This window comes from Microtus pennsylvanicus, chromosome 1 (assembly GCF_037038515.1).
Source record: "Microtus pennsylvanicus isolate mMicPen1 chromosome 1, mMicPen1.hap1, whole genome shotgun sequence".
Taxonomy (NCBI): domain Eukaryota; kingdom Metazoa; phylum Chordata; class Mammalia; order Rodentia; family Cricetidae; genus Microtus; species Microtus pennsylvanicus.
In genome coordinates this window covers 120,891,171-120,903,976 of record NC_134579.1, presented here as the reverse complement: position 1 = coordinate 120,903,976, position 12,806 = coordinate 120,891,171, and the positions used below count along the sequence as shown (strand labels likewise).

The 12,806-nt window shown below is 42.8% G+C and overlaps 1 protein-coding gene across 4 annotated transcripts in view; it reads right to left on the bottom strand.

Annotated features, from left to right (window-relative positions):
• The window catches only part of Med13l (mediator complex subunit 13L), a 229,934-nt gene that overhangs the window by 95,642 nt on the left and 121,486 nt on the right, over positions 1-12,806 (bottom strand). For all 4 annotated transcript variants that reach the window (XM_075982008.1, XM_075982023.1, XM_075982014.1 and 1 more), the window contains one exon: positions 5,265-5,348. In XM_075982008.1, the coding sequence (XP_075838123.1) occupies positions 5,265-5,348 (84 nt within the window). The remainder of the gene's footprint in view (positions 1-5,264; positions 5,349-12,806) is intronic.

Genomic DNA, 12,806 nt, shown 5'->3' with positions numbered 1-12,806 from the left:
CAAATTGAAAACTAAATATATACATAGCAGTTAAATCATGCTGAGGGGCAACTGGGAAGCAAAATATTCAAAGAAACAACTTGAAAGGAACAGCTTGAAAAAGAACCATGTTAACTTGAGTTAGAAACCTGAGCAAAAGGAACTAGAATCATGCTAGCAACTGTATGGGGCAGCCTGCCAGAGGAGGCCAGGCATCATCTAGAACACATATGTTCTCTGTTTGACTACTTGTCTAATGGAAGCACACTCAAGGCTGGGGTGAAGAAGGCCCTAGGGCAGGAGCAAACAAGCCACACCCTCAGTAGTCACAGCATTTATCACTATTTTATATGTATGTGTGACATGTGAGTGTGGAAGAAATGCATGGCAGTCAGGAGCCAACTTTATAGGATCAAACACAAGGGCAAGCAGCTTCACTGCTGGCCCAGCCAGCTTCAGGACATCCCTGGACCACAGACACTCCAGTTTCACATGACCACAAAGCAAATGGGACTAAATACTGATGGTGCTCAGAACTATGTCTTATGACCAAGATCATATTTAGGGATTTTATTTTATTAATCTTTAGTACCCTAACTATGCCCAACAAGCAAGCAAGATCATTAGAATGCAGAATATGCTTTCTAAACCTTTGGAGTTCATAAAATTTGGCAAGATAAATACAGTACTAATAAACACAATTTAAAATTCACACAAGAAAGACACAGGGGAATTTAAAATGTTTCATGAAGCAGAGTTCTTTGCGGATGGAAAATAGCACACACCTTTAATCTAAGCACCTAGTATGCAGAAATAGGTGAATCTCTGAGTCTGGGGCTAGCCTGGTCTACAAAGAAAGTTTTAGGCTAGCCAGGGCTACACAGGCAATCAAGATTCAGTGTAGAAATACACGGCTCATTAACTCAACTGTGTATATGATAAGAAACGCAAATACTTAATTAGCAATCTGCCTCTGGTGTAAGAAAGTACCAAAACCAGAAGAAAAACCTTATGGCTAATATTTTCCCAGCACTACCAGCCCCACATCGGCACTACTGACAAACTCAGTCACTTCAGTCCTGTGTCACACACTTTATTATCTTACTCAAAGCTAAAACAATTCTCTCTTCACAAAAAAAAAAAAAAAGGAAACTTAAGCTCAGTAATTGTGATTTGCTTAGTCATATAACCTTTTCCTTAAAATTTTAATTAGGTTCCGCTCAACTTGGGGGAGATGCCCACTGGGGAGAAAATGACAGAAAGCACCAATTTCCAACTGTATTTTCAGTCTTTGCAGGAATAAACACTCTAGCACTGTACTGACATCCAACATGTTAATGCTTTCCAGGTTGCCACCTTACTACAAAAATGTCACTATGCCAGGCGGTGGTGGCACACACCTTTAATCCCAGCACTAGAGAGGCAGAGGCAGGCAGATCTCTAAGTTCGAGCCCAGCCTGGTCTACAAGAGCTAGTTCCAGGACAGCTAGTACTACACAAAGAAACCCTGTCACGAAAAAACAAAAACAAACAAAAAACAAAACCAAACAAAATGCCATTATGAAAACACTGAACAGAGCTTGGTCACATTGTTCTAAGAAAGGGCTCCATTAGGAGCAAGTCTTCAGAGCAAACAGGCCGCCTGGGCAGCACCTTCCACACCCTCCTAACGCCCCCCAGCTCAGCAGCAGCAGGACCTGTCTTCTAACTGCTGTTGCCCTACTTCACTCTATAGAGAGGGTTGTTAGGACTACTAGGAATACCTGCAGCAAACTCTAAGAGTGCCGCAGAGGAAGGCAACACAAAGCACTTCCCTGACTACAAACTGACACCTTCACAAAAGGAGAAGGCACAAAACAGTAAGCTAGGTAAATCCACATCATCATTAAAGGCTGGAATTACTTACAAAATACATGACTCTCTCTAATTGGGCAAAATGTTCCTGTGGATATCTCCTATGGGGCTGGCTCAGCCTGAGGCCAGCCTCTGAGAGGACAATGCACATGCTGCTTGTGTCCACTCTCAGCAATAACAAGAACTTTCTAGAGCATTCTGTCCCTAAAACCACCAAAGGTTTGAAGAAAAAATCCACATCTGCCAAGAGCTGAACTGTCCAGCACAAGAGGAAGCTACTGGAAGAGCAAGTGAGCGAGGGCTGTATGCCCCATGTGTCCTGAAACCCGCCTACTGCTTAGTAAACAGCACACGGGGCCAGGGAAGACTAAACCACAGCAGACAGTGAGGTTTGTTGTTGTGCTTTTCAAGTAATTTATAAAAGAACTAGACGGGCTGAAATCAGAAAGACCAAGACTGCTGAGAATGAGGAGGGAGGGAGAGACGGAGGGAGGGAGGGAGGGAGGGAGGGAGGGAGGGAGGGAGGGAGGGAGGGAGGGAGGGAGGGAGGGAGCAGAGCCATCAGCTCAGCCTCTGGTGCCTCTGCAATTATGTGCTTTGCCTCCCAGGAGACAGTGTCCACAGCCATTTGTAGTTGTCATGACTCGTGGAAGACGTAAGGAGGAGCCAAGGGTATAGTTAAGCATTTCACAGCACCCAACAATGAACACTCATTCAACCCACAGTCAACCAAGGCTTTTGAAAACTCCTAGTTAAAAGATGAGTCTGGTCAATCAACCGCTCAAAGAAGAGACAGGAGGGGGGTGGGAAGGAGCAGAGACCAACCTTCAGAGAACAGAGTACACCATGTACACTTTCCATAATTCAAAGTAACTCGGAATGAAGAGTTCTGAAAAGCCAGCCCATTCCAAAGAGAAAAGTCAGTCAAGAGAGATGGCATGTGCGTTTTACTTCATAACCAGCATTATCACAACAATTTTTAACTATACTTAAGGACATAAAAGAGAGTGTGTTCATAATGGATAAATGGGAAATCATAACAGGAATTAAAATGATTTGATATATATACTTAACAATTTTTAAAATCTTGGTTCTTTTGCATTAGGCAGTTCTTGTATGCTAATGCTATAGTGGTCTTAATTAAATTTTTACTAAAATTGTATGAATAAAAAAACAAATATAAGCTTAGTTCTTTCTAAGCAAGAGTATTAGACAGCTGATACTAGAAACTGACTCACTTTGAATGTGTCATAATGAAATTATTCCATTTAGAACCAATAATCTAAGTTGCAGAGACACAACATGATAGTTTATAACCAGAAATTATACACAATAACCTTAGTCCTCACCTTTTCTAGCTAGACTAGAAAATTAATTTATACCTGCCTAATTTTCAACTTAAAATTAAGAAAATGTTCTTTATCTTTTGACAGATGGACTCTGACATATCATTTTGTAAACAAACACAATTAAATGCATGTGTAAATGAGAAAATAGTAATGTCTAAAAAATAAGAAATCATTTCCTTAGACATGCCAATGTTTAACTTGCAAGAACCTCCTGTGTTTACAGAGGCTTTGAAAAGTAGTAAGTAGAAATGGATTTGAAGGCAAATATATTTTTGGATCTTTTTAAATGCTCACATACTTTAGCAAAAACCACTGTATTGAGTTACATCTAAAAAAATGAGAGGCATATAATCACTCCTCTTTATATGCAACTAAACTGCACACTGATCAATCTCGGGAACTGGCAGTCAAAGAAGAGTCATGAGTGGTCAACAATCCTTCCTAAAAACCAGATGCTCATCTCTGCATTCATCCTTCAGCCAATCATTTACCAAGCGACTAGACTCACTACTAAGAAACAGTAAGCAGAGCGTGCTTGGTGTCCAGCTGTGCTCTGGACTATCACCTCCTCAACTCCTACCTGCTTCCTCAGCTTCTCTTTCTCTCTCCTTCCTGATGGACAGTCAGCACTGCTACTGCTGTGACCCTTGGCCTCATCTCTAGCTAGGGCCTTGAGAAGAACAGTCAACCTCAGGGTGGTAAATGGCTTATTTTTCACTTCTAATAAAACCAAACACAGAGAAAGTGATGGGGGGCTCGTTTTGTACGTGTTTGTGTATATTTATCTACATTTACCACACCCATACCCCACAGTCCCTACAGCAGCTCTTCCTTCCCCTGGAAGACAGGGACAGACAGACAACCCGCTGAGACATTTATCTGAGGCTCTAGGTTACAGACTCCCAGGTGGTGGCAGGACTAGGACATGAGTTTAGATCAAAGTGGGTAGGGTTGCACAAATCCTGCTTCCATCTCTTCCCTGTCTCCAGCCAGAGACCTTGACTACAGGTTTGTGCTGTAAATCCACCACCAACCTCAGGAAATAGAAGAAGTCTCTGATAGTGCTAGGTGGGTTCAATTTATCTCTTCAGAGACTCTGCCATGTTGTCTGCCGGATGCTGGGGCCTGAAGTCTCCTCAGAGTCACTGCCATGCCGTTGTTCACGGTCGGAATGACCCTGAATGAACTCCATCTCCCAGCATCGGTGTCCCTCTAATCCCAATCCGAGACCTTCAACAACCACTTTACTAAGACACACTGGGAGAAGCTACTAATGGAGCCTCTAACATCAAGAGCCAGGGACTGCCAGCAGCCGCTAGGGGCACAAACTTCATCCTGTTGACTCCAACCTACAACCACCTGCCAAGTCCCTACCTTAGTGTACCTGAACCTTAAGACAGAATTGAGGGGGTGTATCCTGGGTATAGAGCTCAGTGGGAAAGGGCAAGAGGCCCTGTGCTTCTTCCCTAGCATATAAAAAGAAAAAGAATACCACAACTCGGGTGGGATGGGGTGCTGTATACCCTGTTTTGTGAAAATTAAGTGTTTTTTCTCTCTATCAACCAAATATGACTAGACTATGGTCAGAGATAAGGGATGTTAAAATTGAGTTGTTTTGATCTGGTTTTACTGATCCCATGCCTATTCACTTTACAGGCATTACAAAGGAGGGTTATGGCTAACAGTTCAGGATTCCTGGGACATAACCCACAGTCCTGTTCTTGACAGTAATCAGGTAAGGAGCACTGGGACAGCACTATACAAATTTTCACCATTTAATTCACTTTATACTTAAGTCATGCCGAATAACAATTTAGGAAAAAAATTAGGAAAAATAACAAAAAGAACATGCTAGAATGTCTAAATTCAAAAGCATATAGTGAAGAATAACTCAGACATGACCTCACTGATGACCATATGGCTATCTCATCTTAATATTCAACCACAAGCATGCATTATGGGATAGCACAGTGGCCAAGAACAACAGGAAGAGATAAATACACAAACCCCTTTGACCTCAGTGCAAAGACAGGCGTGGTCAAGGAAGAGGAAGCAAACGACAAGAGCACCCTGAAGACTGACCTTTTGTTGACTGGCTTTTCATCCTTGTCATAGGGTCGCACAAACCACTTCCCGATCCTCACGAAGTTCTTATCCATTAGGCACCTACAATAAGCACATCAGGAATTACCTTCGCAGACTCAGTCACAGGATGGCTCAATACTCTGACAACCCAGATGAGAGGCACCAATGGAAACATGGTACCACAAGTCCAACTGCCAAATGTTTTCTTACACTCAAAGAACTCAGAACTTTGGGCATGTATTGTTAATGTCCACCGGGGGGGGGGGGGGGGTCAAGCAAGCAAGCAAGCAAATAGTTGGATTATTTCCAAAACTGGAATTTCAAGTCACAGGACTACATGACCTAAGCTCCTATATTACCAAGGTCAGAGTGCAGGGAACGTAAGGACACTTTCAAACACCACAACTCCTCCTGCAAGCTGGGGTTAGGGCTTGTTGTGACAAGTGACCAATCCTTTAGCAACGGTGCCAATAACAAAACCTTAAGACAACCCATCATCTGCCTTGATGTGTTCTTTCTGTGGGCACAAAAACCCTGTACAAGAAAATAAAGACTTGACATCAGCTTTCCAAGCAAGGGTGTCTGCCTCACTCAGTCTCGGCTGCACCTGGCTTCTGTCTCCATGCTGTGTGTGTTTTTCTGTCAAGTCACAGAATTTCTTTATAGGACATGGTAACAGTAATTGAACCCACTACATGTAATATCAAGAGTGTGACAGTTCAACTGTAGTGACAGTAGTTATGACCAAGTTCATTCACATGCAGGCAAATGACAACCCTATCCTAATTGCCCTCTATACAATGAATGAGATGCCGCAGACTGTAAGAAGTACCCTTGATTTTAAAAAATACAAAATGTTAAATAAAATGGACATTCTGAACTTGATGGGATACAATGATCTCTCATTTTTAGTAAGTGAAACAATTCACGTTTTAAAGAAAAGCGGTCAGAATTCTTTCCTTACAAGTACTTATGAAAGCAACATAGCAATTCTTATCTCAGTATTCAGACAGATGTGGACTTGGTTTTTGTCTCTGTTGTTCCCAAACCACCATGGACTAAAGAGGAACAATTCAAGCCCTTGCCCCGTTCATTACAGTCTAAATAGTCAGTAGATGGCAGGCTACAGTTTCTGGTCACAATATAATCTCCTTTGGGCAGAGTCAATTTGAAACAGGGTTACATCAAAACATCACTGGGTTTATTCTGAAAGTGAACACTCTCTGCTTTTCAGTGAACATCATTTGGCTGCATGTTTCTACATTAAATAAGCATGCTTCTGTGGGAGAGACTGTGTTTGCATTAAATTTTGAATAGCAAATATGGAGTATCCACCTAAGAAAAGGGCCATATGTAGTCAAACTGTAAAGCATCGCCAGGTTCTTCCCCAGCCAGACTCCACCTCTCCTGGGAAGACACTGCCACAGATAGTGCAGAACTGAGCATCAATCAGAGTCCTCAGTCCAGTAACACTGCAGATAGCTACTGCAATCACCACCACCACTGTGAGTGGGGATGACTGCCATAGTGTTCACTGCTGGAGACAAGGAGGCTAAGGCAGAGAGGAAATGTTTCCTAGCAGTCACTGAGCCCAGACATACCTGTACACACAGACAGGACATAAGTGACTACCCCATAATATTTCCTACTGCCATCTTCCTGTCTTAAACCCAGGTCCATCTCATGGCTGAATTAACACACAAGCATTTTTCTCTTGGTAAAAGCTGTTACTGAGTGTCTACTGTGCATTGAATAAAAGCAGTGGTGACAGGCACGGATCATGCCCAACAGGATACACAGCCTTGTAGAGAAAGAACTGTGTTGGATAAAGTCATGTTGCATTTGGGGTGGAAGTTCATATATATCTACTCTGAGGTGACACAAACAGAAAGGAAGTGAACATGGTGTTGTCAACTTTAAGCCCTGTGAGAAAATGGAAGAGATGCTTGCTATGGAAGACAGTTGTACAATTACACTAGCAACTGGGGAATGCTGAAGACCACACAAGACCACAGTGGAGCAGATGTGCACCCTGAAAAGAAACTAAGAGGAAGCATAACAAAGGCTGTTCTAACATCTGTATCAGGTACGCACAGCAGCCATGCAGTCAAGGTGTGTCAGCTCTCTGAGCAGACCTGAGCAGTGGAGTTCCCAATATCCAACAGCCCACAGCCTGTGAGCTGTCTACGTTACTCTCCTCCTATGTAAACTTCAAAGAGTGCTCCTGTCTCTGGTGAAGCCTGTGGTTTCTCTGTATTTATAATCAGGGTTTCACTACTCATTTATGACGACTCGTTTCTGTAACTCTTCCTGGAAAAATTGTGATTATGACCAGGCAACGGGTATTTACATGCCGTGATGTGGCGCATTCTGGGTCCTGCTCTGTACTGCTCAAACAAATAGCTAACCTGAGTGGTAACTTATACTATTTTCCTGTTCATCACAGTGAAAGGTACTCTTACTCTGACTGTGTTTGCTGTGTGTGCATTCCTACCGTGAGGCACACAGTGACAGGAAAGAATTCCTCTGAATTTACTTCTTCCTAGCTTGTCCCTTCCCAGTGGAGCCTAAAATCACACTGAAGGGATCTCGTGGCTGCTAAGAGACATTCAGGAAAACCGACACTTTTACAGAATGCACTGATTATATCTGAAAAACATAATTAGGCAAATATTTTAAAGAAATGTAGCTTTAAGACTAAAAAAAAGATCAGAAATAAAACGTCCACTCTACCATTCTTTGCTCTTTTGGGGAGAAGAGCATCAAATTTTGTACTTAATTTTACAACTCATCCTTGTAGACAATTAGATCCGCCAAAATCTGCTTTAGAATGAAATCCCAATCACTACCAGGTATGTATTATAGTCACCTTGGGTATCAGCCACACTCTCAAAAGCACTTTTCTGTGAAGATGGCAACCTTCTGTAAGGTAGACTGATGCCACTTTAACAGGCAACTGTGAAAGGCCAGAGTCCGGCATCTCTGCTAACCGTCAGCACCTTCAAGGTCAACATTTCAAGAAAAATAGACCAGTGCTGAAAAATGAAGGCAAGGTCCGTTGTTCATGAGCATGTAAGGTTCCCTGTGTTGCGCCACATGGTTCTGAATAATTAACTGCAACGTGCAAGTTCCCATTTCTACTCCCAAAGCCTGATGCAAGGTAACAAGTGCCTGAGCAGCAACTGCAGACTAATCAATCCAGCAAGTTACTTCCCAGAAGGGACAGCTGGGAGGAGCACAAGTCCACCTGGCTAGCACTTCTGACAGAGACTCGAGTCCAAACATCACACTCCTTGGTTATGGATTCACCCAGTGACACCCTGACTTCATCATCCTGTGCTCTCAGAGCTACCCAGATACATCCTACCCACCTGCATGCCAAGCATCCTCAGTGTCACCTTCACCTCCCCACCCTTCATCAGATGCAGGAAATTAGTTTCTGCCAAGGACACTACAACATGTCCAGTGGAGGAGATGAAGAACCCTCTTCCCAGCTGACCCACACCCTCACTGTCAGTGCATTGGCTTCTCTTGTGCCTGGTGAGTTCTGCTCTTACAGCAAGATATAGGTAGGCAAGGCCTCTCTACTTCACATCCACCGTAAAATGACTATAGCCTTAGGCTCTTTTACAGGACTAACCTCACCTGAAATGTCCATTCTACCTACTGCCAATCCAAAGAAATGTACCTCTCTTCTCAGTTATTCCGTGTCTAATGTCATTCTTTAATTATTACCAAAGAAGGGGGAAAAACCCACAGTTGTCAATGTCTTCACCCCTTCTCTGTGCTAAAAAATTATGAAGTGAACGACTTGACTGATGTGCCTAAGATGAGATTTGTTTCCAGATATTTACAATTCGTGTTTTAACTACTGGTTTTCAGTTTTTTACTTATGTTTCCAATTGCAGAGGAGATCCCCAATTTAAAGGCCATGCCTATGTGTCATTTCCATAAAATGGAGATGAACTTGTTTCTTGTACTCTTACGTGATTCCCAAGGTGCCGTATCATATGACCACTCCTTCAACTACAGCTGTGCCTGTCACTGTGCTCCTGTGAATTCAAGAGTTATGCGGCAGTCTCTAACCCAGCCATCAGACACGGCGCCCACAGTGTGTGGATGGATATGCTGCTGGGCGAGGTGCAGCTCCAATCCCCAGCCACGTGAATCTTCCACAGCTGCTGTCCCTGCACAGAGAAGCCTAGCAGCCATTAGTCAGACAGCAGCGGTGCACTACCAGGTAGAGCACCACCCTTCTCAGGCATCTCAATTCACACTGCCAAGCTTCCCTCGGCTGCATGGCATGACTGAGAACACACTTTCTTCACTGTGTGCAAAGCAGTGGTGAGCTGACATCTGGGGACTACAATAAGCCCCATGAAAACCGGCAAGCGTATTTTATTCCAAAGCATTCAGACAGTTACAAATGAAAACCAGAGTAACAAATCTAATGCCAACCAGGCTGTGTGTCAGATGTTTTGAGTTTACTACAATGTGGCACTCCAGTACAAAAAATATTCCCAAGTCTTTGAACTACACACATTTTTTGGATTTTTCAAAATTTTTTACTTCATTATCATAGACAGGTAATAGAATTTGCTATATCATGAAAAGTCACTTCAACTATACTAAGGGAAGTAGTCAAGGTGTCTGAAATACTCCTGAAGAGCGACTGCACACTTTGTTCCCCATGAGGAGGAGGCACATCTCAGTGTGATACACGGCCTAACCGCTGGCAGGATGAACATGGGTAGGGGGCACTTGGTTGGGGACTGAAGAACAATCTAAGCTCAGACACTCTTACATCGTGAGGCGGGCGAGTAGAGAGGTGCGTAATAGGGGAGTGGGGATAAGCTCCAGACAAGGAAGTCTAGATAAATACAAATTAATGGTATTTTATCATCCTGGGCATTTAGCCAAAAAGATAATTGGCTTTAAAAAAAAGGCACACTTACTTTTTTGAAAGACTAGAAAAATGAGCAAAACGACATGGTCTAAAACAGTAAATTCTGGAACTCTCTGCTCAAATTCTAAGAAGTCACAAAGACAATATCTAAAGAAGCAATGAGAGTACAAAATTCTCTTTCTCTCTCTCCCTCTCCCCTCTTACACACACACACACACACACACACACACACACACACACACACACACACACTTCAAAAACCTTTCTGTTCCCATGCCATAAACAGCAGCTAACTGGAAGACAATGAAACAGAGTTCTGCCTGTCCCGCTGGCATCAAGCATTGTCATGCAACTTTGATGTCTCTCTCTGGTAGTTTCCATTCTGTTGTCTATTTAAGCCTTGTGGCCAGAGTCTTAGCTGATGATGTATGGGCAGACCTGGTGTGCATCACTCCTGAGAGCTCCTTAGCTCTCTGCTCTCTACTGGGAAGCCAGTGAGGAGAGGCAAAGGATGCCTGGCAGTACCAGAGGCCGGGGCAGCGAGGCAGACAGCACTGCAAGAACACAGTCTGCCTCTACTGTGAAGGGGAGGATGTTCTGACTTCTAATAATAGTGCATCTCTGAGCCCAACTTGGCTGATGAAAGAGAGAATAGCAATACATTTAAAGCAGGGCAGCAGCCACCAAAATGAAAAGAATGGGGCCAAATGGAGAGCAATAATGAAGAGGAGAGTGGGTGAATTTTATAAGAACTACAAACACGAGGGTAGGAATGTAGGTTTGATTACCAAACAAGCAATGACATGAAAGGAACATTAGATAGCGGCTGTATGAGCCTAGGGAGATGGCTGAGAGGTTAAAGCACTTGTACTTCCAGAGGTCCTAGGTTTGGTTCCCAGCACTCGCAGTGGCTCACAGCTATCTATAATCCCAGTTCATAGGGAGCCAATGCCCTCTTCTGATTTCTGAAAGCATCAGGAATATACTGGGTGCACAGACATACATGTAGGCAAAACACTCATACAAGCAAGATAAATTTAAAACAAGAAAATGAAATCTCCAGTATAATCTTTTTTACAGATGACTAAATATGGCTCCAAAAAATAGCTTTCAAAATAAAAACATCAAAGTAACAGGAAAAGAGATTTCTGAGTGCTCAGTGCAAATCACATTCTTAACACTAAGTACATTCTGAGGACAAAACAAAGTCCTTCAGAACCTGCTCACATGACGGAAGTCCTCAAGGAAGAGGGACCACAGAGGATGTTGCAGACCAGAATCCCAGGATGGAGCAGGTGACTACCATGCTAACTCCACTCTAAAAAACAGCAATCCTCACTGTCTTTCTCTTAGCTGTAAGGGCAGCCAGTCACACAGTGTTCTCATAAAGAGAAGGGCAGAGTGTGGGGGCCAAGGCCCACGCTGCACAGTTCGTTAGATGATGAAGCCGAGACCCAAAACACCTCCTGCCTCTGTGGGTAATTAAGGAAAAGGATTTCTAGGAATGAGTGCCTAGAAAGAACAGAAAACCACAGCCACAGATGCTCTCTCCACTCTGACGCCATTATGGAAATGTTCGTAGGAGTAGCATGTTGGAGTGTTTGTTTCTAGATGGACAAATGACTCCAGCCAGAAGTGCAAATACAGGGCAGGCAAGCACTGAAGGGTGACAAGAGAAGAGAGGATCTGAAGTCACACTGCTTACAATTTAAAACTGCCTACAGAATATCAATAGAGTGGTGCTTCAGGACCAGTCAACAGTAACCCAGAATGCAGTACTCTTCTGTGTAAAAATGACAGCATTACTGAGCTCCTGTAGTGAAACCGCTCTTAATGAGTAGCTGCAGTGACATCATTGTTAGCCTTTCATAAATGTGCACAACTCCTCTGACCTAAGCAAAAGTTTTTCAAGGTAGTGAATGAAATTTCCTTTTAATTAAGCATCTTTACACTAATCTTTTAATCTAAAAAATTAAAAGCAGAATGAATCACTTGTTCAAGCTTTATAAATAGATAAACTAAACAAAAAGATTTAGAAATTCTACAAGCCCTGCTACTGAACTGGTTATCAGTTTTCATGCCAGGAAATCGCAGAACTCACACTAGAAAACCAGAATGAACTTGTGTGAGCAGAAACAAACAACGAAAAACAGCAAGAAACAGACACTAAACTACATCACAGATTCAAAAAAAGTTACAGTAGGTGATCTAAATGAAGGGGGAAAAAATAAAAGATAAAGTATGAATTTGCCATCCAGATTCTGCTGTCAGTGAATTAGGAGAGCCAGGGACCACCATTTACAATGCTTCCCTGTCTCACCAGCAGAGGAGTTTCAGTCACAGAATGTAGCCACCTCAAGTCTGAAAGAGAGTGAGTGAATATTTAACAGGACAAAAGAACCTTAAGTTACCCAAGAGTCACAATGAGGAAGATTGGTCATGAAGTGCTCTCTAAGGTAAAAGCTGCTCTGCTCACTGTCTCAAAATTGATTCCCAGGGGAGAACTGCCAACAGGCTATTCTGAGACTGTCAAATAGTGCAAAACAATGAAATTCATAGGAAAATAATAATTATTGACAAAGTATGTGAAATACAGTACCACTTTAACAAAACCAAAGGTCCTAGCTCTTCAC